Below are 26,273 nucleotides of genomic sequence, written 5' to 3' on the forward strand. Positions count from 1 at the left end.
TTACCCGAGAAGAGAGAAGACGGTATTTGTTCGTTTAGCCACGTTTCGGTAAAAACAATGACGTCATAGATGTGATCGCTGAGCACGAGAAGGTACTCATCCAGTTTCGTACGAACGCCACGCACATTTTGATAGTAGATCATGAGAGTTTGCGTTTCGACGAGCGATTATTGCGATTGACATATCCTGTTGGAGTTCTCTCAGTTGTTGTAGTTATTGATGTCGAGGGATCGTATGTGTGGGTTATAAATTGGATGTGTGAGCAGTGGCCAGCGGTTATGCTATTAGTGTATGATTGTTGGTAGTGGTTATGACAGGTTTCACGCGTAAAACCGATGTTGTAATTTGTTGTTTGCGATTATCAATAAATTCCCTGTAGGTTATAGTCAGTGGCGTATTTTACGGTAAGCAAAGTAAGCAATTGCGGGGGGCCCCGTCAATCAGGGGCCGCGGAATCTTTAGTCCATTATCCATAACAGTTGATAGAATATGGCACTGTATTAGCAAGGAGGGCCCCGCGTTACACGAACCCTAAGCACCCCTTCCCCCCCGGCAGCAACCAAATTTAAGTTGAAATGTTACATAATCAAAGACAGATGCCGAGTACCTCCCAGTAATCATGTACAAAGGGGCCTCAACACTTCTTACTGCTTAGGGCCCCCGACACTGTAAACCCGCTGCTGGTTATAGTGCATGGCCAAGTGGACGGAGAGAGTGCTTTGTCCCTTAGTGCTGACGACATCGCAACTTTGAAGGATACAAATGTTAGTGTGCCAGTATCACGATCTTTCGGTGTCAGCTTGATGATAATGACGTCATCAGTCCCTAGTTGTTCCTTAACGAATGTCTCAACCTCGGATTCGGATACCGAAGGAGCGATACGAGTAAGGTACAACCAAAATCTTGGTGGTCTGGGGGTACCGTCAAAATAGGGTGAGACGGTGTTGGCGGTGCTGCTGTACCCGAAAGAAGTGCAGGGATCACATTCGATGAAGGCGGTGAACGATCGATGAGTCTACGTTTCGATGTGTTGGACAGGTCTTGTTGATGTGTTGTGTGTGCGGTGAGTGATGGTCTGCGTAGTGACGTTGTCGGTGCAAGTGGAGTGGAATGGGTTTGGGCTATTGCTCGAGGAACCATATCACCAAGTGCAGTGGCTAACGCTTTTTTAGTTTCGTCCAAAACCCAAGCCACGCGCCGCTCAAATTCCTCTATTAATTGCTCTTTGAGAGATGAGAGAGCAGATGACAACTCTTGTAGCATCAAGGATCGACCAGTACGTCGCGACTCTAAGCAATCCAAACAAAACCACAGGCACTGTGTGTCTGTTTTAGTGAGTTCCTTGTACATGGCACTTGTTACACTAATACAGGAGGTGTGGAACCGGCGTTTACAAACACCATCACACGTGTATGTCGGGTTATCTGAGGTCACAGAGCGCGAACAAGTTACGCAAATATCGGTCATTATGAAATGCGTTTACACTCGAAAATTTACCGAACTATAACAAGTGTAACAATTCACTGAAGCAGGAGATACTTGGGAAACTGTTGAGTTTATGTGGCGACTGTCGGAAGTGATCAAACAGAGTAGTGTAGATTATTCACGACGATAATACTGTGGACGAAATCGGAAAGACGTTTGCACTCGATGACGTATGAGACGTGAGTGATTACGTGATATGAGACAAGACAAAAGACCATCCTTTGAGAAATATGAGTTTTGAAGAGTACTACTTTGAGTAATTTGAGTAGAATGGTACTGAATCATCATGATAATTTTCTTAAAAATGTACAGAATGAACGTTTTAGATCATGGCTATCTTCTTCTGCTTCTTCTTTGGCACAAAAACCTTTGGTCGGTTAAGGCTTGGCCGTTGGTGCCTGTACCACTGGCAGGCTTAGCTTTTAGTGGCTTGTTGATTACCAATAGCAGGATAGACAGTACTATGTATGGGAGCACGGTCCAAATGTACGGGAGCACAGCCTTGAACCGTGGTTAGTAATTTAAATCTTAAATTTGAAAAAAATATCTGAAAATAGCTGTACCTACTTATAATAAAACTACCAAAATAATAAAACAAGTATAACCAATGTATATTTATTTAATAACCGATAAGAGTTACCATAATAGAAGTAAAGAGCAGGGTGAGATGACTTTTACTGACCGTTGCTCTAGAAGAGACGGTTTAACGTCACAATCTTTATTCGGCTTGAGTATTCTAGAATTTTCTTATGATATAATGAATAGTGATATGATATAAAACGTGTTCATACATATAAAAGAGGTTCACAACCACGAACACATGAGTATGCTATTGATAGTTTCGATAGTATGATTTTTATTTTTCTATTTGGCGTAATGACCTACGCAGATATTCCTATAGGCCTGTATAGGCTTTCGAGACTTATTTAGTACGACGTAGTCGGATAATCAGTCCTTGCTACAGAGGGACTGTCCATCCAAGGCTACAATCCACGACCGGCATGTTGTTAAGTCGTTCGAGTTGACTTCCGTATCACGAGACTGCCCCTTTGAAAATAGGCTAGTTATATCAAATTAAGGCAAAACAATCATCAAAATGTTTTCTAGTAAGTGATGTAGGAATAACATTGTTGAGGCTAGCAACAGAATATATAAAAAAAAGCAAACATATTTACAAATATCAGAAGCAACTAGAGGATACACATATTTAAAAAAAATTCAGATATCTATCGGGAAGCTTTCATCATGCATAACAATGGATTTTTTTTGTCAAAAAGCAGAGCTATTACCAATACAGGGGTTTCCGGGATATGCTTGGCCAATAAAGGTGCCGTACCATACACTTCCCATAACACTACATAAGATGAAGTAACTGTTTTCTTTAAAAATTCCCAAGTGTACCAATTCCCGTGAGAAAGATTCTAGAAAGTGTCCTAAAATTAATGGAACTCCTGAAAATCCTTGTAATACATGTGTGGGTTGCAGAACATAAATTAAATACAGTTTTTTTTTGTGTCCTGCAAATTCATGATTCCTTCATGCTAAGATTCACAATTCGTTAAAATTTAAGGCTGTTATGCTTTTTTTACTTTTAAAACGAAATGTTTACTATTAATTTTTATGCTACCGCTTACCTCTAATTAATTTATTTCCTTCTTAAGAATTGAACGCAGAATAGGTATTTTATCTTACTGTGCATTTAAATATTATATCACAAGATTTGAAATATTATACCACGATAATGTTACGCATCAATGAATGTATCACATAAAAATAGTCACAGATATAATATTGATCCGCTGCATGCAAACATAAAATTTGTCATATTTCCACATATCGTTCCCTTACAATGTGTGGTTTGCTAAAATCTAAGAAGAGAATATGATTCGTCCCATACATCCATTTTTATTATTATGCTCTTGCCCAAAATGGTAGTTTCTCTTTTATACACATATAACGTATATCCGTGCCTTTGCATTTTAGTAGGAGCACAAGTGGTTTACCCTAGTTTTCTTCTGTTTCCCAAAATCCATATTTTGCCTTCCTTTCAACACAGCAAAACCCTCCCGTATAAGTGAGGATCTTCGCTTAGCGAATGTTATGATTTGCTTTCGATAAGTAAATTTATTCTGTTTACTCTCTCAGTGTATCCACGTTGTGGTGCAATAGATTTCCTAACTGGCTCCAATACGAATATGAAAGAAGGATTAGAACGACTGTCCCAAAGGATGTAGATATATGTACAGCCTCTATGCTGAACGAAAGGTCACATCGGTTCAACAAATTGCCTCAGAATCGCTTCTATTCTTTGGTATAAGAAGAACCTTTAAAGAATAACCATCCTTATGTTTCATGCGTCCCTTTCTTTTCTTTGGACTGCCCAGTGTGAATGCGTGAAGCGTGCTCAGAGCGTATGATAAGGAAATGATAAAACGAATAGCTTGCCAATATGCCATTGCCATCACAAGCGTTATTGGGACAAATTTTGAACCAATAAAAATTCGATTCCCAAAGGATTTACAAAAAAGAGAATTCATCATAACTTGTTCGTTATGCATTGTAAAAATCTTGTACGCGCTCTTACATGTTTAGCAACGATTTTTATTTTGCGAGCTACTACAATCTTTCTAAAATTTGTATGTGTAAAGTGTTATATAAGTTTTTAAAAAATGTTACATATTGTTTGATTTTAAATGTACTATTCAATTATTTATTATTTTATTATGTATTTAAAAGTTTATAGTATTTCATAATGTATAATTAGATCAATAAGTATGTTCTATACCGCTACACATTTATTATCGATTATCAAGATCAAATTGATGAAAATGAAAATCAATGCACGACATTTGTAAAAAATCAGTTGATGATAAATTATTCCTCCGAGTGTTGATGAACACGTAATGTGTGAATCACATCCTCTTGGTCATTAATTAAGTATTCTGGTCTTTCATTCGATAATTGAAATGTCATAAACATCATCCTGTTGCTCCGTCTAGCTCTACTGCTTGCGTTTTGAGTTCAATCCAGTCATCAGACCAAGGACACATTAGATGAGATAGAAAACATTATAACTAGATAAAGAGAATTTAATTACCCATTCGTATTTGATGAACAATGCATGAGCCTCAAACGTGCCTCAAAGTAGTGTCACGCATGAAAATCTGTAGAGAATATCTTTGGAGTCTAACCATCAGTTTACTTTTTCACTATATACCAAAGATTTGGTTCTAGGTTCTAGTAAAATGACCAAAAATTCAAGCCAAACAAGTAAAACAGTGAATACGACAAAGCTACCCTCTGACACTGGGTACGGTTGATACTTCATACAGAATGTAGATGAAGCGTTGTACAGCCAACCATAGCTATGAGTGAAACAAAAATGTTTGTGTCAGCGTATTTGTGGACGATCACAAAATCAGCTCATAGCAAATCCTTCCGGCGCTCCTGTAGCATACAGACGATGCAATATGATTCCCTCATGCTAAGCAAGATCGGAATCAGAACCATTCAAAAATTGATTCTCAATCACTATCAACGCCCTCATCGTTTCAGTCACTGAAACACCTTAGTGCATTTCCTCAAATTGGCATTGACGTCTGATGTGTAGAGAATGCGGCAAGCAACCGTTCTGGTGAAATAGGCAAATAGACCAACTCGTCCCTAGAGATTATTTGCAAAGACCGTTTTCACTTGAGATGCAAAACGGCTCGTTCACATCCAGATTTCGAGTGAGTGCATGTCATTGCATGCTAATATGAAAATCTTATATTCACAAAACGAACCCATCTACAAACTTCTACCATCGAACAAGTGCAGGACTATTTCAGTAAATGTATAGTCGCGCTTCATCTTCTGTTTTAGCGACATGATTATTAGTTGTGTTCTGTTAGTTATCCAACAACATTACGTTGGTGTGATGTTGTACTACAAGTTAAAAAAAAACACATAAAGAAGATTGGATCAACGCGATTTTGAATATATGTGATTACTCAAAAAGATATGGATCCGTATCACTAATCCAAAATTTCTTATTATTTTGTAAAAATGTTCATTATGTACAGGAATAACCTTGTTCCCTGTTTTAATCTTTTATGTGTTTCATGTTGACTTAAGGAAAACATTTTAAAATTTCCATTAGTTTAAGTGTTTTTGTCTGATAATGGTTTTTTTTTCAACCGTCTTATTAGCAATCCTGTTACTTTTGATTAGTACTATGTTCCCGAAATACGCTTTTTTGTATTCCGAAGGCATCCGTTTAACTCGAATTTCCGCGTGTGTCGAAATTCAAGTTTGTCGTACAAAATACATTTGGACTAAACGACTAATTTGATTAATTTAAGCACTTTTATACACTTAATCATTTAATTAAACCCTAGGCAACATAGATAGTTTACAAGATCAGTGATAAGGCCAATGGTGGCCAATCACTTAACCAATACAAATAAACAAATAAACAAATAAGCAAATAAATAAATAAACAAATAAACAAGTCAAGATTTTTTTTCAATTTGACAAATCATGGAGCAAATTATACTGATCTGTTCACATGAGCTGTCAAATTTAGAGAATCTCGGCCATAAACTATTGCATTTATATTTACCAGTGTGTTTAAGATTAAAAATAAATAGTTTATAGCAGCAAAGCGCAGCAAAACACATCCATGATACAGGAAATATGATGTTTAAAAACAATTCATTCATTCAATTTACTTAAATTTACTTCCTTGAGTAAACGCATAGCAGCTTGAAAGAAATATAATTTTCGTTTACGCAAAGTAACCGTAATGCTTAAAACTAACAGATGTTTTCAAGTGTATAACTTGTTTTCCTATTCACTATATTATTTCAATTTCGAAATAATTTCTCTTCAACGCATCTGAGTGGAATTCACCATGCTCCTACGTCATTTGCAATGATTTAATCAACTTAAGTACGTCAAGCATCGTAATGAAAGCGCTACATTGCCCACTCCATTACCAGATACTACCACATTTTAACTACTTTTCTGCAGGGTCGTTGATGCTTCCACCAACTGCGCTACTGTATCTTTCTATCATAGCATCAATCACTCATCAGCAGCAGTACTTTGCCGTAATAAACCAACCTTTCTTCAAAAGAGGCTACGGTTATTCTCGAGGACCATGAAACGAACTACTTACACAAGGATCGAGCTATGCATGGCAAAAAAGTTCCTCATGAGAACAGTTTGTGTAAAACCGTATCCCACATTCGTCAACCTGTTGCCTACGACATGTTTCAAGCTGTTTTGATTAGTCTTGGCACAAACAAAACAAGTGAATGCGAGCAAGAGTTAATTAGATGTGACCTTTGAAAAGCCACTTATTCTAACGTTTTCCCACACCTTTCCTGTGTGATTTTCGAATACTTTTGAGCTATTAACACAATTCTGCATATCATTTAAATTATTACTTTCACGTTCTGAAACATTTCACGCCTAAATGTAAGTACCCAGCTGTCACCCTGTACAGGCGGTCCCCGAGATACACGGTTAATGGGGACCGAAAACGGCCGCAAAATACCGCGTATCTCGAATTTCCGCGTAAGTCGAATCTCGTGATTTCCAGCTAAAATATCACTAATTTTTGTGTAATTTTGCAAGTAGGGGGCGGTTTCAGTCACTTTATGAATTATTTGATTTGATTCTGTCTGAATATAACAGTTTTAAACCTTTTGAAACAGTTTTTAACATTCGATCGAAACGGAAATTATTTGGCAATTTACAATTGATGTGTCAAATCAGTACAATTTGCTCAAAGAACTGTCAAATTTAGAAAACCGCGTATCTCCGAATCCGCGTATAAGAGGTACCGTGTATCTCGGGGACCGCCTGTATGTTGCATTGACATTCAATGAAACCCAAAAATCAAGCATATACACATAAACATGCCGGGAAAAAATATTAAAAAAAAAACTTTATTATAACGCAATACTAAAGATACGGGTTCAGATGTTAGGATTAAACTAAGAAATTCCCAAAATATGAGCTCTTTTTAGGTTATTGAGAATGGGGCTCTTAAAGTGGAAACTGGTTAAACTCACAGAAAAATCCTTTCTTTTTAAACTTGAACCTTATTAACATGTTTGAATATGAACCGATTTTGATAATTATACGCAATTTAGTAAGCAATATTTAGGATATCAACATTATTAAAATGCGTGGTTTTAGGTTATTTAAATACTGCTTAAAAGAATGATAAAAACAAAATGAAACCTTCTGAAAAATTTCATCAAAATTTCATCACATTTTGACATGGTGCCATCGTGGAAGATTCGTCTAATTGAGTCGTTTTATATATAATTAATAATAGTGTAATATATATTCTATCATGCCAAGAAACATTCTGCGTAAGTTTGCGAACGCAAATTTTATTTAAGTTTATTCATATCAACTTTTTCTAAAAACAGGTACATGTGTAACTGGGCAGCTGCAAATGTGCCTAGTGTAGCGGACTTCGTGTATTCTTCAAAATCTATTCTAAGTGCTTTTAATAACCTTTCATTTCCATTCAGAAAGTTGTGTTTCTTTTAATTAGCTATTTATTATTAGTATACCTAATTTGTGTTCCCACTTTCGTATACTTATCTTGTATGTATGTTTCTATTCTAGCCTAACTTAACTTAACTTAAATTAACTAAACCAGTAACACATAACCTTTTGTCTCAGGTATATGATAACAGTTGTTTTATAGAGTTATTTAAGATAAACTGTCTTATAAATATCGGTAAATTCCATAACTGGAAATATTCTGGATGCATTTTCATTCATTGGCGCCTTGGGAGAAGAAGCTGCCAAAACCCATCACAAATTCTATAGAACGGACAGACGGGAGCATGCTAAAAAAAAATTCAAGAAATTGTAACCTTAATGAAAATTGTTCTGGATTCCTCTGATCAATTAATTAGTTCAATATCGGTAGCTAAATGTATTCAAACTATAAAAGAGTTCAACTATACAAATGTTGTAAAAACTTTGATTGTAGCTATCGTTGAAACAAGTTGATACCCACTCTGAAGGCGGTCCATGTTTTGAATGAAGATCGTGTGATATCAGTGCCTAAGAAAATGTGTGATTCTTATCTTTTGAAAACAACAGATTTATTATTTTAGTTTTGAAGGACAAACGTTTTGCGTATCAGTGCGTTATATTTGAAAACATGTTTTTAATGTACCTGCGTTATGCAATTATTTATGCGCCCATATTTATGCCTTTAAAAACGAGAACTAGACGTCAGGAGCTTTTTAAAGCATCCAGTGAAGTTTTTAATGTGTATTTTTAATTAATTGTACTACTTGTGTGTAAAAGTGGTGATAATTAACTACAGTTGTCTTCTACAAAAGCAAACACTAGTTTGTTTTTCATAGTTATAACATATTTTGTTACAGTCCAGGAGATTATAAGATATTTTAAGATGGTATAAGCCATTAGAAACAACATACAGGACCTACCACAGCTATATGGACAGTCGTATTTCGCGATTTTCGGAAAATCCGTATGAGATAGCTAAAACAGAAAAACAGCTGTACAATATACTATTTCACTTCCTCGTATATTTATTTTTAAATTTTTAATACATTTTTACACGATTTACTACGTAATTTATGCACGTAAAATAACTATAAGACACTTCGAAAAAATAAGGTTTTTGTGCTAACAAACCCATTAAAAATCGTTTAAATATATGAATATCCAAACATTTCCAAACATTTTAAAAACAATTTCCTATGCTCCTAATCTTTGCACATTCTACCAATAGCTTCAATCATTGTTTGCCATTCTTTACAGTGTATTGAATAAGCGAACAAACATCGCCTAGCCAGAAAATTTACAAAAAGAACATCTATTTTACATGAAAAGATGATGGTTTTAGCGAACTGTACCAAATTTGCTTAAGAAATCCTGTAAGATGATGTTTCGCAAAACATATTTTGAAAGGCACACATGCACATTGATTATATTTTTGTTTTATTAACATTTATTTCAGCATATTTGTTGCCTTCCCAAAACGGAACACATTGATAAACACAGGAATATTTATTGTTTGAATATTTCCAGTTATATAATTTCTGAGAGTACTCCGTATACCTCCACCTCCACCTTAATGGTGTTATGATGTACTTATTGGTTTTTATGCTTATAGTTGTATTAATACTATATCTTATTGCTGTGGAATTGTAGTAGGAAATTAGTTTTTGATTAGTTTAACTGTAAACAACGAATTATTTGGGGCAAAAAGGTAGCTATGAACAAAAGAAGTAAACAAGAACAGTGAATTAAAAAGCCAATTATGTATAACATTGTATCTTTCAAACACCGATAGACACAGCTGCAGCCGATCAAGTGAATTCTCTAAAAGATTTTAATTTTTGATTCTATCGATCTAGCTCTAACCAGGAGCCATGCATTGCTTAACTAAAAAAATATGTGATCTTCACTATAGACAACATTACACAAATACTCAATGAGAAGGCCTTTCCAAATACTGTAACTGTGTACTGTTCATAATACTGTGTGGAAGCCTGTACAGCGGCATTTTTAGTATACGAACATATGTTTGACGGTGCTATATGCAAACCGCAGGCCAATGGTTTTCAACTTTTTGGCAGCTTTTCCCCCCCATGTGGGGTGCAAAAGACAAATTCCCCCCCTTGGAGGGAATTCCCCATCGGTTGAAAACTACTGTTCTAGACTCATTCAGTACCACTCAGCCGGATAGTCAGTCCTTACTACAGAGACTTGACTCAGTCCATATGAGGCTTGAATCTTTGACGAGTATGTTTGACAGTCATCCGACTTGGAAACCGAATTGTACCACGGAACCGCCTCTTGGTACAGTTGTCAAAGCTAGTAAGTTTTTTTTTATGTTTTCTGTTCCTGTCTAGAAAAAATCAGGATCTTTTGATTATTTAATTTGTCTTACGATCATTTCTTGATTACTCTACTTTGACATATAAATTCAACTTTAATTAAAAAATCCCTTTTTTCCTTTTTTCTTATATGATGATGAAAACTTGATACATATACAACAATAAACAAAAGTCAGACAACAAAAGACTTTATGAGCAGCAAGTAGTCATTATAACATAATTATATTCAAAACATATCGATTTGTACAGTGATACGGTTAAAATTATGTATACAAATACTACAGAATAATTTTGCTTTTTACACACAGTTGGCTAGCTAAGAATTTAAATGTTTTTGATTATTTCATCTAATTTCGATTATTTTTGAAGATTTTCGTAGAGCTGGTTGTTTGTTGCCTTAACAACGTATCTATTCCGTTGCTTCGATGGCTTTGTTCTTTTCCATTTGTAATGGAACTTTAAATTATTTTGTAAGAAACGAATTCAATGCCAACGCTCATAACAAAGCTTTCAACATTTCAAAAGAAACATTAAGAAAGCTAACGCGATGAACACTTGAAATGTGAAAATTATTTACTTCCTGTTCTTTAATTTTTTTTTACTGCTTGAATAATAATTTTTCTGCTTTTGTTCTCCATTTTGTCAGAGAAGAAAAAAAACAACAAGTCTTGTTTGCTCCTTCATTTCCCTTTCAGCACTAGAGATGGTGTTCATCAGACAGGATTTGCGTCCTTTGCCATTTCCTGTGTCAGCATGCTCGAGGATACATGGTTGCGCACAGCGTTGAGAGTCACCGTACCTTTCATCATCTTTGGGAAGTATATTTCATTTCACTTCCTAGCCACTCCAAGCTATCTACACAGCAAAGAGTTTAGGTATCACTTGAAAAATGTTGCTACGTTCACACAGAAAACGCCAGTCTGACTTTTGTATGTATAAAAATCTGACAATGCAAAGAAGCAACACAAATGAGGCATGGTTGATATAACGTTCCTAGGGGCTGAAGTCTCAGTGAGCAAGATTGGCAGTTACAGAAATGTACCGTGTACATTATAATTTCAGAAATAAAATTGTGCCAGCGTTGAATGTATCTGAAACAAACATTAAAATAAATGCTTGACGTAACATGTATGTAACATGATCATAGATGATTATGGCAAGAGATTCTACTATTTCTAAACAATTAAGCGATAACTTTTACATTCTTTAATGTTAAAAAATCAGAAACTATACTTCAAGTATGTATATTTATTTATTAAATATTTCTATCCTCTCCATTCAATTAAATCTAAAATTAGAACATTTTTAATACAAGAATGTTATAACATGTAGTATTCTACAGTTACAAATCATATATATTGTTATAAAGTAGTATATATATATATATATATATATATATATATATATATATATATATATATATATATATATATATATATATATACTGCATTGCCATATTGCTTAAATTTACACAACTTTAGAATATGATAAGAATTATTGTACAAACAATGATGAATATCAGACGAGCGAAATGCAATGCTCCATCATACAGAGGGTGCAAACCCCTTGCTTTATGCTGCATTACACCAAAGTGGAAATTACCTTTGTTAAGAGTACATTTCAATCCACCATTGCACCGGGTTTTTCTATGTATGAAGGTTAAAATTACGGTATCAAATGTGCACATGCATTCCCTTCTATTATTACGACCAATTTACACTCCACACTAAGCTCTTTTGTGTGACGATTTACAAAACCGTGTTGTGTGCGAAAGGTTTTCGTTCCTTTTTTCTGATTTACACAGTACCATTTTTTCTCGTTGATAACCATACATTTATCCACGTGGCTCTCTACTGAAATTTTCGTCACAGAGCGAGCTGGAAAGCCTGAGCCAAATGTCAGACGGTACTTTAGTCTGGAGCGGTGGGAATTTTAAAAAACACAATACTCAAATAATAAGATACTCAAAGAAGCAACAGTACGAAAGGTGAAGAGAGTTGCACCTCGTTGCCATCGTAAGAGTGCAAAATGGGGCGGGGTCTTCATTCTCGCTGCACCATTATCGTGCAATTAGGCTAGATTAAAGAAATGAGTAACATATAAAGTGCAATAAATTGTGCTATGCAAGAACAAAAGATTTTAATGGTTTGAAAGTAAAGTATTCCTGCGTAAAGTATTGCTAGTAAAGCTATGGTAAGGATTTCTTAAAACAACTGAATGTTCACAAAAAGTAAAATGAAAATATTTTGTAAACAATTGGAAATTTTGCTAGCTAATTGAATTTGTGTGCAGACGTAAAAGTAGTCTTCTAAACCTCTTAATTATTAGCGGCACACGATAGTTATTTATCAATAAGCTAGCTGTTAGATACCACGAATCGGGCACTATTATATACTATATTTTTGGAACGGAATAATATTTTTTTAAACCTCAAATTGTGAGTATAGTTTTAAAATTTGTTGATATTTCTCCTATTAGTGTTATTATGTGAACTTATTCTCGTGCACATGCAATATTTTTGTATAACCACATTTTTGTAGAGTTAGTAAACATGATACAATGTTATCGTATGAATCATTTGTTATCACATAAAATAGATCTAGAGACGTTCAAACTCCGTACGGTCCGTGCCTCCCATTAATAGGACAGACGATCTTACTGTTGGTAACAAACATTAGCATAGATCGTTTCTAAATACGTTTGGATCGCTGTCATAAACGATTGGATCGTTTTCAACTAGGTTTAGCTCATTTTCTTCATTGATTCTATAACTTGACAACTAATTTCTAAATTAAAAAAAAACGCTCCTTTTGCCAGAACTGGTGAACATAATGTTTATGGAAACGGATGATTTTTCTGAGCAACTCGTTCGTAGTAAACATTGATCTTCCCATTGAAAATATTCAGCCACTTTCCCAAACTCGATCGAATTCGGGAACGATCATAGTGGTTGTCAAAATGACATAAAATAGTGGTTTCGTTGGATGTTTTTTTAACATTTTACTATATTGTACGTGTAACTGAGGATACTCACGAAATAAAATAAAGCTACCAGTGTATCTAGGCAACTGCAACTTTCGTTCCTCTTCGATCGAGTTTGGGAAAGTGACTGATTAATGTGTGAATGAAAATTCGTTTGGACTTGGTTTAGCTTACAATTTGAAGTGAAGCGGCAATTAGATGTGTTTGGAGTACTTTTAGAGAATAAAACCGTGATTTTAAGAGTGTTTGTGTACTCTGCATGCCTTGTTCCAATAAAAGTTTCCACCTGTTCTGTAAAAAGTTAAGTTATAATTTGGTTATAAGACCACCAATTTGGTGATAGCCTATGAGACCACCTGGTCTACATACACTTTGACTTCACTTTTTGTGGCCGCTCGGTAACAGTAACTTGACAATTGACCCGATTAGCCACCTACGGTAGAATAAATTCCGGCGCTAAAACTGAGTCGCTAATCGGGTCCAAATTTTTAAAATGAGTGAGAATGTGCTACTGGTAAATTCCTTCATAGTATTAATGGATGCTTTAATTTCGTTTGATACTTTTTTCTCTTGAGCCTAAGCAATCAAATTTATATTCTATACTTCTATTCTAAAACATCTGACCATCCCACTATAGAAGCATTCTTCTGAGTATGAATTAGTGGTGTAAGATCAGATTAAGAACAGTAAATTGAGCGAGTGAAATATGCATCAGTTTTTGAAAGAGGCGGATCATCGCTTCCCTGTGAGAAACAAAGGCGATTAGTCGAATGCGCCAATTAAGCAAGTGAGCAGGTATCATTTTCGGAACACCATTCTTCGCTCTTCAGATAGCACATCAGACATATCTTACACGTATGTGATTCTTTACACCAAAACCAGAAAGCGTGGGGACACCGCTTCGATCCGACTCATGCTTTGAATTCCACCACCCATGTCTTTTAAGGCGTGTATACTAGAGGTATGCCAAATGAACCAGAACCATACGGTTCATTCAGTTCACGTTAAAATTTGAACTGGTTCACAAGAACAGAACGCTGTGGTTCTTTTGATAAATTAAAATAAAAACTAATGAATGTTTAAAAACATAGAAAAAACTTTCAACATCGGCACATTTATATGCAAATCAAGAAACGGTCGATTTTAAACTATACAATGCGTTCTAGCGTCATATGACACATCGCCAATATTGATTTGCTGTTCAGGTGACCAGAGCTACCGAATTATTTGTAGTCCTGCCGATTTACAGGCATTGCTATTTGTAAATGAACGGAAGAACCGAGATCACGTTCACGTTCATTGTGATGAACGACTCGGTTCATTCACGTTTACTTAAAAGAACCGAAATGCCCACCTCTAGTGTATACACGAATAGCCGAAATAGAGCTAAAAAACTATGGGAACCATGCCACACATTTTGGGAAACAACCAATAAACCTTGGTAGAGTCCTGAGACGTTCTCATTTCTCTTTGACTGCAGATTTGGTATTACTTGCAGGTTTAGCAGAGAACGAACGATTGAATGATTGATCCGATCAAGTGATGCGGATCATCTTTCGCTCGGATCGAATGTCGCGTTGCATTCTGCAAAGTATGACTGAAATAAATAAATAAATAAATAAATATAGATAAAAAATAAAGGTGATAGATTTGCGTCTTAACACTAATGAATGGATTCCAAACTCCGAACCATGCTTGTAGGATGACCACCGGGTTTTGTAGGTCCATTGCTAATACCATTTGAAAATGTGTCGTATGATATGTTGGTTTGGCATTGTTTTGGCACTGGATCTATCTGTTTTACTTGTCATACAAATTATATCAAAAAACCATTCGATTAAAGAGCTTCACTCTCGTTATGCGAGAGTCCATTGTAAATGTTTAGCTTGAAAAATACTCGATCGATACATTGTTACACATCTGATATATAATATCAATAGTTGCAGATCTATACCTAACAAATGTTGCAACATTTCTAAAACTACTTTTTCTGATAGGTTAATTGAAATAAATGTGTGAACTTCGTAAGAAAATACTACCGAGTCGAAAAAACATCCAAACGGTAGAGAACCGAAATAAACATCCAAAGCGATTGAAAGAAAAAACCCGTAATGATTAAGAAAAAAACGAACAACCCTTAGTCACACTAGACAAAGTTTGATAAAACTAATTTGAACAATAGTGCACCATCCATTGTAGCGTAAATGGCTGGGTGTTTACTTCTTACTTCTCGTCCCATGGGCGATAGCGATGGATATTTTGCCACGCACTAGTTTCGTACACTCATCATTACTATCAGACAGCACGAATTCAGAAACATTTCATAGAAAACGTTAGAGTCAATCAATGTCTGATAAGTTGTTTTGATGTCTAACTCAAACCACCTTCCTCCCTGGTGAACAAAGTTTTCTTTACTGCTGCCTTTGGCTGTCAGCTTGTTCTACCGTTCGAACACATTTATTAGGCACGCGAAGTAGACTTGCATGTCTGCTAAGGACTTTTTTGTTCCTTTTAGTTGCCTGCAGACTTACAACGGCGAGGAGCCCAATCAAAACATCAAGCGATTGCCCGGAAACCCTTGGGTTTTTCTTAACGAATACCATCCCCTGCAGGGCGTGTAAACATTTTTGATGGCAAAGAATGAAGCACCGACACCTCAGTGTATGCCATACCTTCAATCAAACAATTCGCCGCTAGGTAAAAATCAATACGTACTATTTACTTGGTTATTCACGTGTAACAAATACAGTGTACATTGTGTTTAATATTAGTATTTGCAGGTGCTTTGTGAGAAATCAGACTGCCTACTTTTAAGGAGCAGAATAGAATTTAAAATAGATTCAAATTAAACTCCAAAACAATTATTCAAATGAATGAAGTAGCAGTGGTGGGACTGGTCCAAATGTTCAGCTTTTTTGTTACAGTTAGAGAAGCTATAAAATTAAAATATTTCAGTGTAAATAGCAACCTTGTTTGTAGGACCTGTTTCTAGCGTTACATAATATTACATTCTAATGAAATAAACAAATGTACATCACGCTCGAGCTCCGTTGTAACAAACGGGCATTGTTCATTTCTGGCTGTGAGACTTCCTGTGAGTTTACAGTACACTCATATCCTGTATCGGACTCCCGCTGATCTTGAAGCCTGCCTGGCGCTTGACAATGTTTTATTGCTTCCATTTCCATTTTAGCCAATGTCCTCTACCATCGCGATACCGAAACTGCGGCGTTTGTCTGCCGTACCGGAAGACGGAAACATTAAGTCTATCACATAAACAGTCATAATAGACGAAAATATGTCCTAACATTGCAACGTGCCAACTGTACGTTGGTTAGACATTACCACCAAAGCAAAAGGAGCCGTGTCCTGTAGCTTTTCCGTAGAATGCGTTGGCTGTTTGTCTAAACCCGATCTGCTGTACGCCATGGTCTCAGTCCCGTTCGCGCATTGCTCCTTCATTTTTTGCTGTTTTAGGTCAACACAACCTAACAGCCAACCCAATTAATTCCATCACGCGCTTCCCACGTCCCGGGGCCCATGCAATCTGCGAAACGTTTAAGGGGTAACCCGAAAGGGAGCAATGTTTGTAGTGGCAAAAATTATTACCAGACGATGAGGGCACGTAACCTTTCCTCGCAACATGATTTTTTCTTCCCACACACACCACTGAGAACAAATAACGGGTAGTGTTACCATTAAGCCACTTGTGCTGATGGTCAGTTTTGCACCCTAGAAGCGAACTTTCAAACCAAAATATTCGTTGCTTGTGGCACAACCATTCTCTTACAGCCATTTATTGTATGTTTTGCCATTTCAGTCTGTTTGTTTTTCTTTTGTTGTAGAATAACTGAAGGTTTGAGTAGGAACATGTGAATTAATTTCAGACACTCACAAATTTATTTACAGCCCACCTTCGGGGGCTTTTGGGGCCGTCATCAAAAACAAGGGAGGAGGTGTACGTGACACAGTGCCGTACGCAGGCTGACAATTTTAAGATTGTTACATTGTACCGTTTGTTTCGACACTGTAGTGGAGAGTAAACAAAACGAGTCCTGTGCGTAACAGCTTCTGTTCGTACGCAGTAAAATGACTACAGGGAATAACTCCCAGCGCTGGGATAGTTGGCACACAATTAACTTTATTTGAACATTCAATCGTTGACTGGGGAATGTTCTAAATTATAAACGTGGTGGGCTGGGAAGCAATTAATAGGTTTCAACGTGCGTTATCTAATGAGTCCAAAGAAGAACGATTAATTTTAGTCAGAGTACGTCTTAGGAACATGCCCGGCATGGGTTTGAGTCCCGTATAGACCGAGCTCCTAAACGCAGAACTGACTAGTGAGTAGGGGTAAACAGGGCAAAAATGTATGCTATCTGTAAACATTATTTCACATCTAGGATAAATTCCGAACCTGAAAATGTAATCATTGGAGTGTTCTATGAACACCACACAAATTTTATAGGCCATAATTAACAATATCAAAGAAAAATACAGATTTCGCAGCATATTGATGCAGTTTTTATAATTCGTAAAATAAGCTTTCCAACAAGTAGTGTAGTATTTAAACAAGTGTAGTATTTGTTTACCCAATTATGCTAAGAGGCACAGCTGTAAAAGATCAAATTTCGTCGTCTGAAACGTGTAAAAAATATTTTTATTTTAATAAAACATCTTTAAAAAAAAATTAAGAGCTTTCCTGAAAAGCTATTCAAGATATAGGAAGAAAAATATTAAGATTACACGAGGTTTGCGCAAAAGCGTAGACCATTACCTAAGCGCTGTTGTTCTGGACCATGTTCTGGACCCCACTATTTTGACGTTTCACGTTTTGTTTACATATGACCATGTTGCCTCGCGGGTCAAAATAGTGTATCATGAAACATCAACTTTTATTTCACACTTTTTCATAACAACCAGTTTACATTATTTTTAGGGCATTTTGCAATTTGGATGGATCTATAGATAAATTGTGGTGACACATAATAATGTAAGAATAATTGTGTTTTGAAGCAAATTCAATGGCTAGACAGACTAAAGTTGTAGCGTCAAACAAGGATATCTCATATTACTCCATCTACTTCTTGCCGTGCTGTTCTTTTCAGTCTTGCCAATTCTCGAACACAGTGCTCTCCAACCTTTTTTAGATCGCGGACCACTTGGCTTTTAAAATACATTTGCCGCGGCCCACATCTATTGAGGACTTACCTTTTTTTACCTTAGTTTAATGTATTTGATAAAAAGTATATTTAAATCTTATTTTAAATATGCACGTTGAAAATTAGTCCTGATTGTGTGGGAAAAATGTACGACATGTATAGTAATAAGCTTTTCTTTTTCAAAACATAATTTCCTTCGCGGACCTCGTCTGTTAATGCCACGGACCACAGGTTGGAGACCACTGCTCAAACAGACCAACTCAAACAGACTAACTTGGGGGTAGTCTTGTGGTGTAGTCGCAAACTCGCACAATTCAATACCATGCTCGTCATGGGTTCAACCCTCTTATGGACCGTTGTTGTTGTTGTTTACAGGTTTAAATGGGGTTTGGACCTCTTAGGGTATAAAATGGTGATGATTAGTCCCACCTCTAACCCCTACACAGGTTTGAGTCTCTTTCGCCTCTGAACCTCATATGGACCGTCCCCCCGTAGAACAAGGACTGACCATCAGTTCACGAGGGACTGAATAAGACTCGAAAGCCGGCATGTATGTATAGGACGTTATGTCAAAAAGAAGGAGATATATTTAAATCGCGAGACTGAAATAGTCTATCCTTTCTACATAGGACTGGCTCTGAAGGGAATCAAACCACTCTAGATGTTTCTTGGCCATTTCAGTTTCTAAAATAAGATTATCCAGCTATCACCCAGTCACTGTTTCACAGACTATCCAGTCACTGTTTCATGTTTGGAATTAATTTTTTTCCTCTACGTTTTAGAAAGGAAAGAAGGCCAGATTATTTTGCTCATTAAAAGAATATTTTTTTCAAACTATCCATCAAATATTACTATCAACTACAAATTCAGGGAAACAACAAATATATACAGAACAATATATACCTTCGACAGCATGCAACACCAGAAGTAGTTGAAGTCCGATGGTGGTGAATGTGCCTAGGCCGCGTTTGCCAATCCCGTCGGTAAATCTCCGTTTTCGCAAAAGCGCTAGCCAATGGTGAAACGGTTCAATGCCGATCTTCCTCATCGTTTGCGAATCACAGTATCCTCTATTTCCTTGCATTAATGCTTGTTCGGTGTAACATCGAACTGTACACATAATCCACTCCTTTCCAGGCAGATGAATTCTTCACCCTTACGCCTGGGCTTCGTGCCAATATTCCATTGGGCATTAATTTCAATCACCACACACTCACACAATTTTGTTTAACTTTTTTCTTCTTTTATACAATTAATTTATCAAATAATTCATACTTTCGGTCGTTATAAGGGCGAGCTGAAAACAAATTCTTGTATTCCACACGTACGTTTTACATAATTTCCCTGCGTTACACGTTTACTTCATATTGCTTCAACTAGCTAATCACAAAGACTATATTCGTCTTGAATCATGAAATGACATGAAATGTAACACCATGTATATTATACGCTTTCATACCTTATTTAACCACTATAAGAAGTTATATATGATCGTTTCAGAGCACTCACTCATAAAAGGTTTAATAGATATCATTGCATTAAGAGAAATTATAATTCAATTATCAATGCATTAAATGAAGCTTTTAATCACAATACACTAGATCGAAAAGACAAATACACACTGAACTATGTACACATATATTCAGTATTTCGTGGAATTATTTAAAGCTGCATTTTCTTACTGAACACCATACAGCTAATACATTACAATTAATTCTTTTTTCATACTGCACAATATACTCAAGAATTTCATTAGGTGCTCGACATCACTGGGTCTACCGTTATAACTGACCCATTTCCGGTGCTGTTGCCTCAAGCAACGTTTCCAGAAGCTATCCTGATTTGCAAGACTTTTTTCCTTTCGCTTCCGCCACTCATTACCTGTTCCCAGTACCAGAGAAAACAAAACCCCTAAAATCACTTCAGCAACCTGCTCTCCTGAGCAACAACAACGACTTGCAATCCACTCGTTATCACACCTTTCCCAAATGGGTATTTCAAAAGAAAAACAAACCTTTCGAACCATCCGCGCCGGAAATGGTCCGAAAAGTAAAAATTTGGCCACCCTCTGCTAAATCTGCGCTCGGGAGAGTTGGAACCATAGCACCAGAAAGAAAATCACACTCAATTAATCAAATTTCACTTCCTTCTCCCACACACAGTCGCACACATTTACTCATATTCGTTCCAGTATTCGAATCTACTGCTGCAAACAATGGTATGCCCAGTTGGGTTTGTCCTGTTTTGCTGGTGCGCTCGTTTTCCTCGTTTCCTCCATTCATTGTGCACACTGCTGATAAAGAATGCCCAAACACTCACTTAAGGAACCACTGCTAATCACTTTTTGCATTTGCCTTTGCCAGCTTCACAATTTCCGCCGGGACTTTCACGGCTCATTTTATTCCTTGCAGTGCGTTTCGGATTTTTTTTGTTGTGTTGCCGTTGTATTTCATGAAGTGGGTTTTCTCGATAGCTTTACATTTCGACGTACCGTGTGCTCCTTTTCCATTTCGAGATGATTTTCTTTTCTTGTTTGCTTTTGAATTCCAAAACACCACAATTCGGTTTTCATTTACTTAATTTCTCTTTCACCGTTTAAATGATTCAATTCGATTCATCGTTGAACAGAAACACAATTAAAATATTAATTCATTTCGATCGTGAGGGAGCATTATAATTAAATTTGCTTTTCAAAACATTTCGTTGCGATCACTCACTTTTTCACGCTGCTCTTTCTACCAAAGAAAGCACTTTTTCTAAACGAAAATGGCTCAACAAATTAAACCCTGCTTACAACAAAGATGGTGATCGAATTTAACGTTCCATTTGACTGTCGCCGTGAAAACACCCGTACCGGTAAAATCGCGTGACGTGCTGCAAGCAACAGCAACTACGAACCGTCCCGTGCATACCAAGCTACTCACTGTACTCGACTAATGTGCGATACCGAAAGGTGAAAATTCCTACCACCATCAGTCGAGCGCAACTTCGTACTTCAGGATACTACAGAGAAAATCAAAAAACAACCTCCATACTAGGGATCCAACCCTCCCGAACGCAAGGCCAAACATTCTCTCGGCTCTCTGATGGAGCCACCCCACAAACAGCGAAGGACTCCACCGGTGGAAAATTTCGTTCATTCGTCCTGTGGCTACGTCTGGGCACCGCGCTACCTATCCATAGGTATGTAGTAGTGATGATGGTGCACGAATGTTGAAGGATTTTTGTTTTGCTATCTTCTCTATCTCTCACGATATGCGTTGTTTTGGCAGGCACCCGCGCGCTCTCTCTCTCTCTCTCTCTATCACTCTTACTCAATCTGTATTGCTCTTCTCTGTTCGTCCTTCCTATTCTCTGCGCTCACTGACTAGGAATGATAAATACGAGACGATTTGAGTCTGCGCAGTGTATGCCGAATCCGCCGTTTGAAAACAACAGATGAAAGGATATTTTCCAATCCAGTGCAGACTGAGGGTGTCCAGGAAAAAATCCCTTCTTTTCTATTGTTTGGCTTAACCCTTGAACGCTAATGTATGTTGACATTACTTTAAGAAAGTAGATATACGTATACTTTTCCACAGTCGCCGCACACATTTACTACTTAAATTACTAACTGAAACTAAATTTTACAATTGAAGTATTATGATTAATTCTATTGCAGAGTTGTTCATTCATGTATTTGAGCAAGCTACATATTTGTAAACAAAAACATTAGCTAAAGCAACATCAGCTGGAGGATTTGCACATCTTTAAAAACCTGTTTTTGCAGGGTTTTTTTCGCATTTCAGGCTAACGGATTACTTTTCCGGTACACTGCTACAGCCTTACACACGACCCCAATTCTACGACCTGTAAGTAATCGCAAAACTCACGACAGACGAAAGTTGCCAAGCCGTGTCATTTGTTGACTCACCGCCCCATGTGAAGAAAGTGCCATCCCGAAGAGATGAGAAGACAGGGCACAAATTGTACCATCATGCGAGGCGGTGTGCACTACGCGACTGTGTAATGCATAGTCCAACCCAACACATACATGTAAACTATCTTCCAATCTTTTACAATCTACACACAAGCAATACTTGCTGCCAGTGTGCGGATGATAAGAACAGTAAACCCTCCTGTCAGTCAGACTGCTTGGAAAGCATACATTTTTTATGCTTCCTGGTTCCATAATCCACAACTCTCCGTGAATAATTGATTGCTTGCAGTTTGCTTCATCACATTTTCTTATTCCGATAGCGTGGTTGAGGCTAGCGCAATGTGTCGGCCTGAAACCTTGTCCTCGGATACTATCCGTGCGGATTTCGCATACGCATAGTGTACATAGCGCACCTCGAAATCTGTATTTGCTCATCGTTATCACCTCTAAACGTATTTTGTTTGTTTTTAGTTTTTGTGTATATCACATCCAATATGTTCACATTATTATTTTTTTATGAAAAGCAATATTCAGCATCAAATGGCAACAGTAAAGGCAAAAAAACAGCCAACGAGTATTTTACATTAATTGAAACTCGTTTAACTTCAAATCAAACTGCTATCCACAACATTTGATAATTCGAATCGATATTGTCCATCAAACATGGTGATGGACCTTCGTTAAACTATTTAGAATGTACTTTCACACAAACCGAATGATCGTTTACCTGAATTGAATTTATAGTTTTGATTTGCATATTCGTTTTAACCTTTCCCCAAAATCACCAGGTTCAGGTCAGAAATTGCTTCTGAAGCTGAAATCAAAATCCTGTACTGTTGTTGTCACTGGTGTATGGTCTCCATTGCCAGCCCGGTCGGACGATTGGATTCCTCGCCGGAACAAGTTCTCTGATAATTTGCATAATGGTAAACATTGAGGTAAAGGAGGTAAAACACCTAGCCTAGAAGCGTCGGAAGTCACGCTTGTCACGGTTTTGGTTTGCAATTCGCTACCGAAACCCATTTTCATCGATCTGATTTCGAATATTGCGCAATGCCCTTCGCATCACGCAAACTATATGAAATATTTCTAAACTTTTGCCCTCTTCAAACTGCCCATAAAATAGATTCACCCCATGAAGGTAGTCCCACGTAGGACAGAACGTTCCGGCTTACGCTCCTGGGAGCGTAAAAGGATCCAAGGCTCATCCTTGATTTATAGCTCCGTACAAAAACTTACCGACGAAGAAACATTCAAGAAAGATTCGTCCTGAACGAAGGTTAAAAAGTTTGGTTATAGGAAGTTTAACCTTTTTTGCTCTACAACGAATGCGTCGGAATGATGAAATTTAAGAGGTTAAAGATTACCTTACCGCCAAAGCGTCAAGAGCTGCTGGTCATTTTTGTAAGAAATACATGAACTGAAAAAATAATATTTGACCGTTTGAAGTACTATACTGTTTTCATTTATTGTATTGCATTATAACACAATTAATCACATCATCAACATCATTTAAACGATCAAAATATATTTCGGTACATCAGTTCAACACAATATTTTATATTATCAAAAAAGCAAATGCTTATATATAGAAATGTTTGTTTGTTCTATTATTCCCCGATATTGATAGTATTGGTATCGTATTTCAGTTTTGGTAGCGAACTAGTCCACGACACTACCAATGCGTGTTTCCGATCGCTTGACATGACAAAACACGAAACTGACCCGAATGATGTTGTCGAACACGCAACAACACAATACGCGACAGAACATGACGGTTGAAACATTAAACGCAAACGACCGGAAGGGCCGAGTTTGGTCGCATGATTCGAAAAATCAACCGACCAGACAACACTGACAACCACCCTTCGGAATGCAATCGAATAGAACGCAGCTTCCGGTCTCATGTGCCGAAGCTATTTTGGTAGCGTTTATCCTCGTTTGCTATTAGCCGTTTAAGGGCTTTTCGCTATCCTGGCATGACGGGCATCGCGCGACCAAATTTGCATGTCATCTCTGCTGTCACTTGTACCATTGGCAGTATTATATGCTAACTAGGGTTCTTAATTTAGCGGATAATCAAGGCTAATTTTAGACGATATTAGAGTTGTTTTTTCCAGAAAGAGGATGAATTTACTCATGCTTACAATAAGCCATTTATGTTTCCAAATTGACCTTAAATTTGTGTCAAGTTAAAACTATATTTTAAGCCATTTTTACGACTGTTTTGTTTTAACGACCACTAAACGATACAGATAATAAACGTACAAATCAAATCCGCTCATCAAAATTCTTCAAACCGTGTATTTTCTAAGTTTGATTTAAATATTTGTATTCATGTTACACTTTCACAATATAAATATCACGTTCGATAGCCATTGCCGGCCAGGCCATTCCTTCTGCATACATAAAAATCACGTAAAATCTTTAAAATCTCTAAGAAAAAAAAGTTCTAATAAGATTTTGAATCACACTTCGCTCTATACGTGGATGAAAATGTTCTCATTCTACGTTAAGCAAAACTGTGGATACAACAAAACATAAATTGCCTCAAAACAAAAGCTAATGAAACAGTAGCAAATTAAGAAACTAAAACCAGATTGATTCATTCAATGGAATTGTGTACTATGCTGTTGATCCACGCTCTTGCGTATAAAACACTACTATATACATCCGGATATCCGGGCATCGCACACCCTTTACCCCAGGACACGATTCCAACTTGCATATCGCCACAGACCAGTGGGCCACCAGAATCATACGCACAACTGCCTTTGCCGCCATCAACAAAGTCACCCGCACATATCATAGTTTGATCGATCTTTCCTTCGTATGTAGCATTACACAGTACTCGCGAAACCAACGGGATCTGGACCGCCCGTAGCTTATCAAAGCTTTCTTCTTCGTTTAGAGTGCGTCCCCAGCCGGTGACAACACATTCTCGATCGCTCAAAGCATTATCCAGGCGAAAGGCTAGAGCGATCGGTTGTGCGATTGTAGAAAATACTATCGCATGTTTCAATTGCAGCAAAGCAAAGTCCGCTAACCAGCTATACGGAACATGGTCTGGATGTGTGGTCACTGAGTCCACAGGATGTATCGTTCCACCTTTTGCGTAAAACGCAGATCCAACACGCACGTTCATGTAAGCAGCTATGGTATCACTGCAATAGTGTTGATCGAATAGAAATCGTCAATATGTTGTCCCGAATATTCGGAAAATCATTCCGGTCATGATAAACTTTCAAGTTCAATTGAAGGAACTTACTCTACGCAATGACCTGCTGTTAATACCCATCGATTGGTAATTATCGATCCACCACAAATGTGCTCGTTCAATTCACGTACAGACACTTGGTACGGATGCATTTCAATGTCTACTACATGGCCACCGACAATTCTGTATGTTTTATTTCTATTTTTAACACATTCTGAAATTGACAAAGCACTGCACAAAAATATAAGTAGCTTTAGCATTTCGAACATTCTTTTTTCTGTTTGTAAGACTCACAGGGTTGAAGTGAAACTATAAAATGAAGTGAATTCCTAGTCTTTGAACTGTTTTAAAGAGTGCTGATAGAACAAACACTTGAAAATATATTTGATAAGAATGTATTATATAGCCATTATCTTGTATCTCATCATCATCTATCATCTATTCTTCTTGTTCTTCTTCTTTGGCTCAACAACCGTTGTCTGTCAAGGCCTGCATGTACCACTAATGGGCTTGGCTTTCAGTTACTTATTTATTACCGTAGCAGGATAGGGCTTGAACCCATGACGGGCTTGTTGCTAAGTCGTACGAGTTGAGGACTGTACTTAGAGACCGTCACATTG

The 26,273-nt window shown here is 37.0% G+C and overlaps 2 protein-coding genes across 6 annotated transcripts in view; both read right to left on the bottom strand.

The window, feature by feature from the left end:
• LOC3292147 (protein sax-3) overlaps positions 1 to 21,768 on the bottom strand; it is a 45,691-nt gene extending 23,923 nt beyond the window's left edge. The window contains exons 1-2 of one of the 5 annotated variants that reach the window (XM_061656107.1): positions 21,372 to 21,768; positions 19,421 to 19,814 (exon numbers count right to left, since the gene is read on the bottom strand). In XM_061656107.1, coding sequence (XP_061512091.1) covers positions 19,421 to 19,637 — 217 coding nt within the window. In that variant the 5' untranslated portion in view covers positions 19,638 to 19,814; positions 21,372 to 21,768. Of the gene's footprint in view, positions 1 to 19,420; positions 19,921 to 21,234 lie in introns of all 5 variants that reach the window. The other 4 variants (XM_061656105.1, XM_061656106.1, XM_061656104.1 and 1 more) reach the window with 4 other exon arrangements.
• Positions 21,769 to 23,944: 2,176 nt separating this feature from the next.
• On the bottom strand, positions 23,945 to 25,964 carry LOC3292148 (trypsin-4-like). The gene is made up of 2 exons (XM_554157.4): positions 25,705 to 25,964; positions 23,945 to 25,600 (listed from the first exon to the last, which is right to left on the bottom strand). Exons 1-2 carry the CDS (start codon positions 25,920 to 25,922, stop codon positions 25,042 to 25,044), a joined length of 777 nt encoding a protein of 258 aa, XP_554157.4. The 5' UTR covers positions 25,923 to 25,964; the 3' UTR covers positions 23,945 to 25,041.
• Between the last annotated feature and the right edge of the window lie 309 nt (positions 25,965 to 26,273).

The sequence above is a fragment of the Anopheles gambiae genome, chromosome 3 (genome assembly GCF_943734735.2).
Source record: "Anopheles gambiae chromosome 3, idAnoGambNW_F1_1, whole genome shotgun sequence".
NCBI lineage: Eukaryota > Metazoa > Arthropoda > Insecta > Diptera > Culicidae > Anopheles > Anopheles gambiae.

Excerpts from the sequence above, each read along its gene's own strand:
- LOC3292148 (XM_554157.4), bottom strand. The coding sequence starts at position 25,922 with ATGTTCGAAATGCTAAAGCTACTTATATTTTTGTGCAGTGCTTTGTCA. Across the intron at positions 25,601-25,704 it reads ACAGCAGGTCATTGCGTAGA|TGATACCATAGCTGCTTACA; the intron begins GTAAGTTCCTTC and ends ACACTATTGCAG.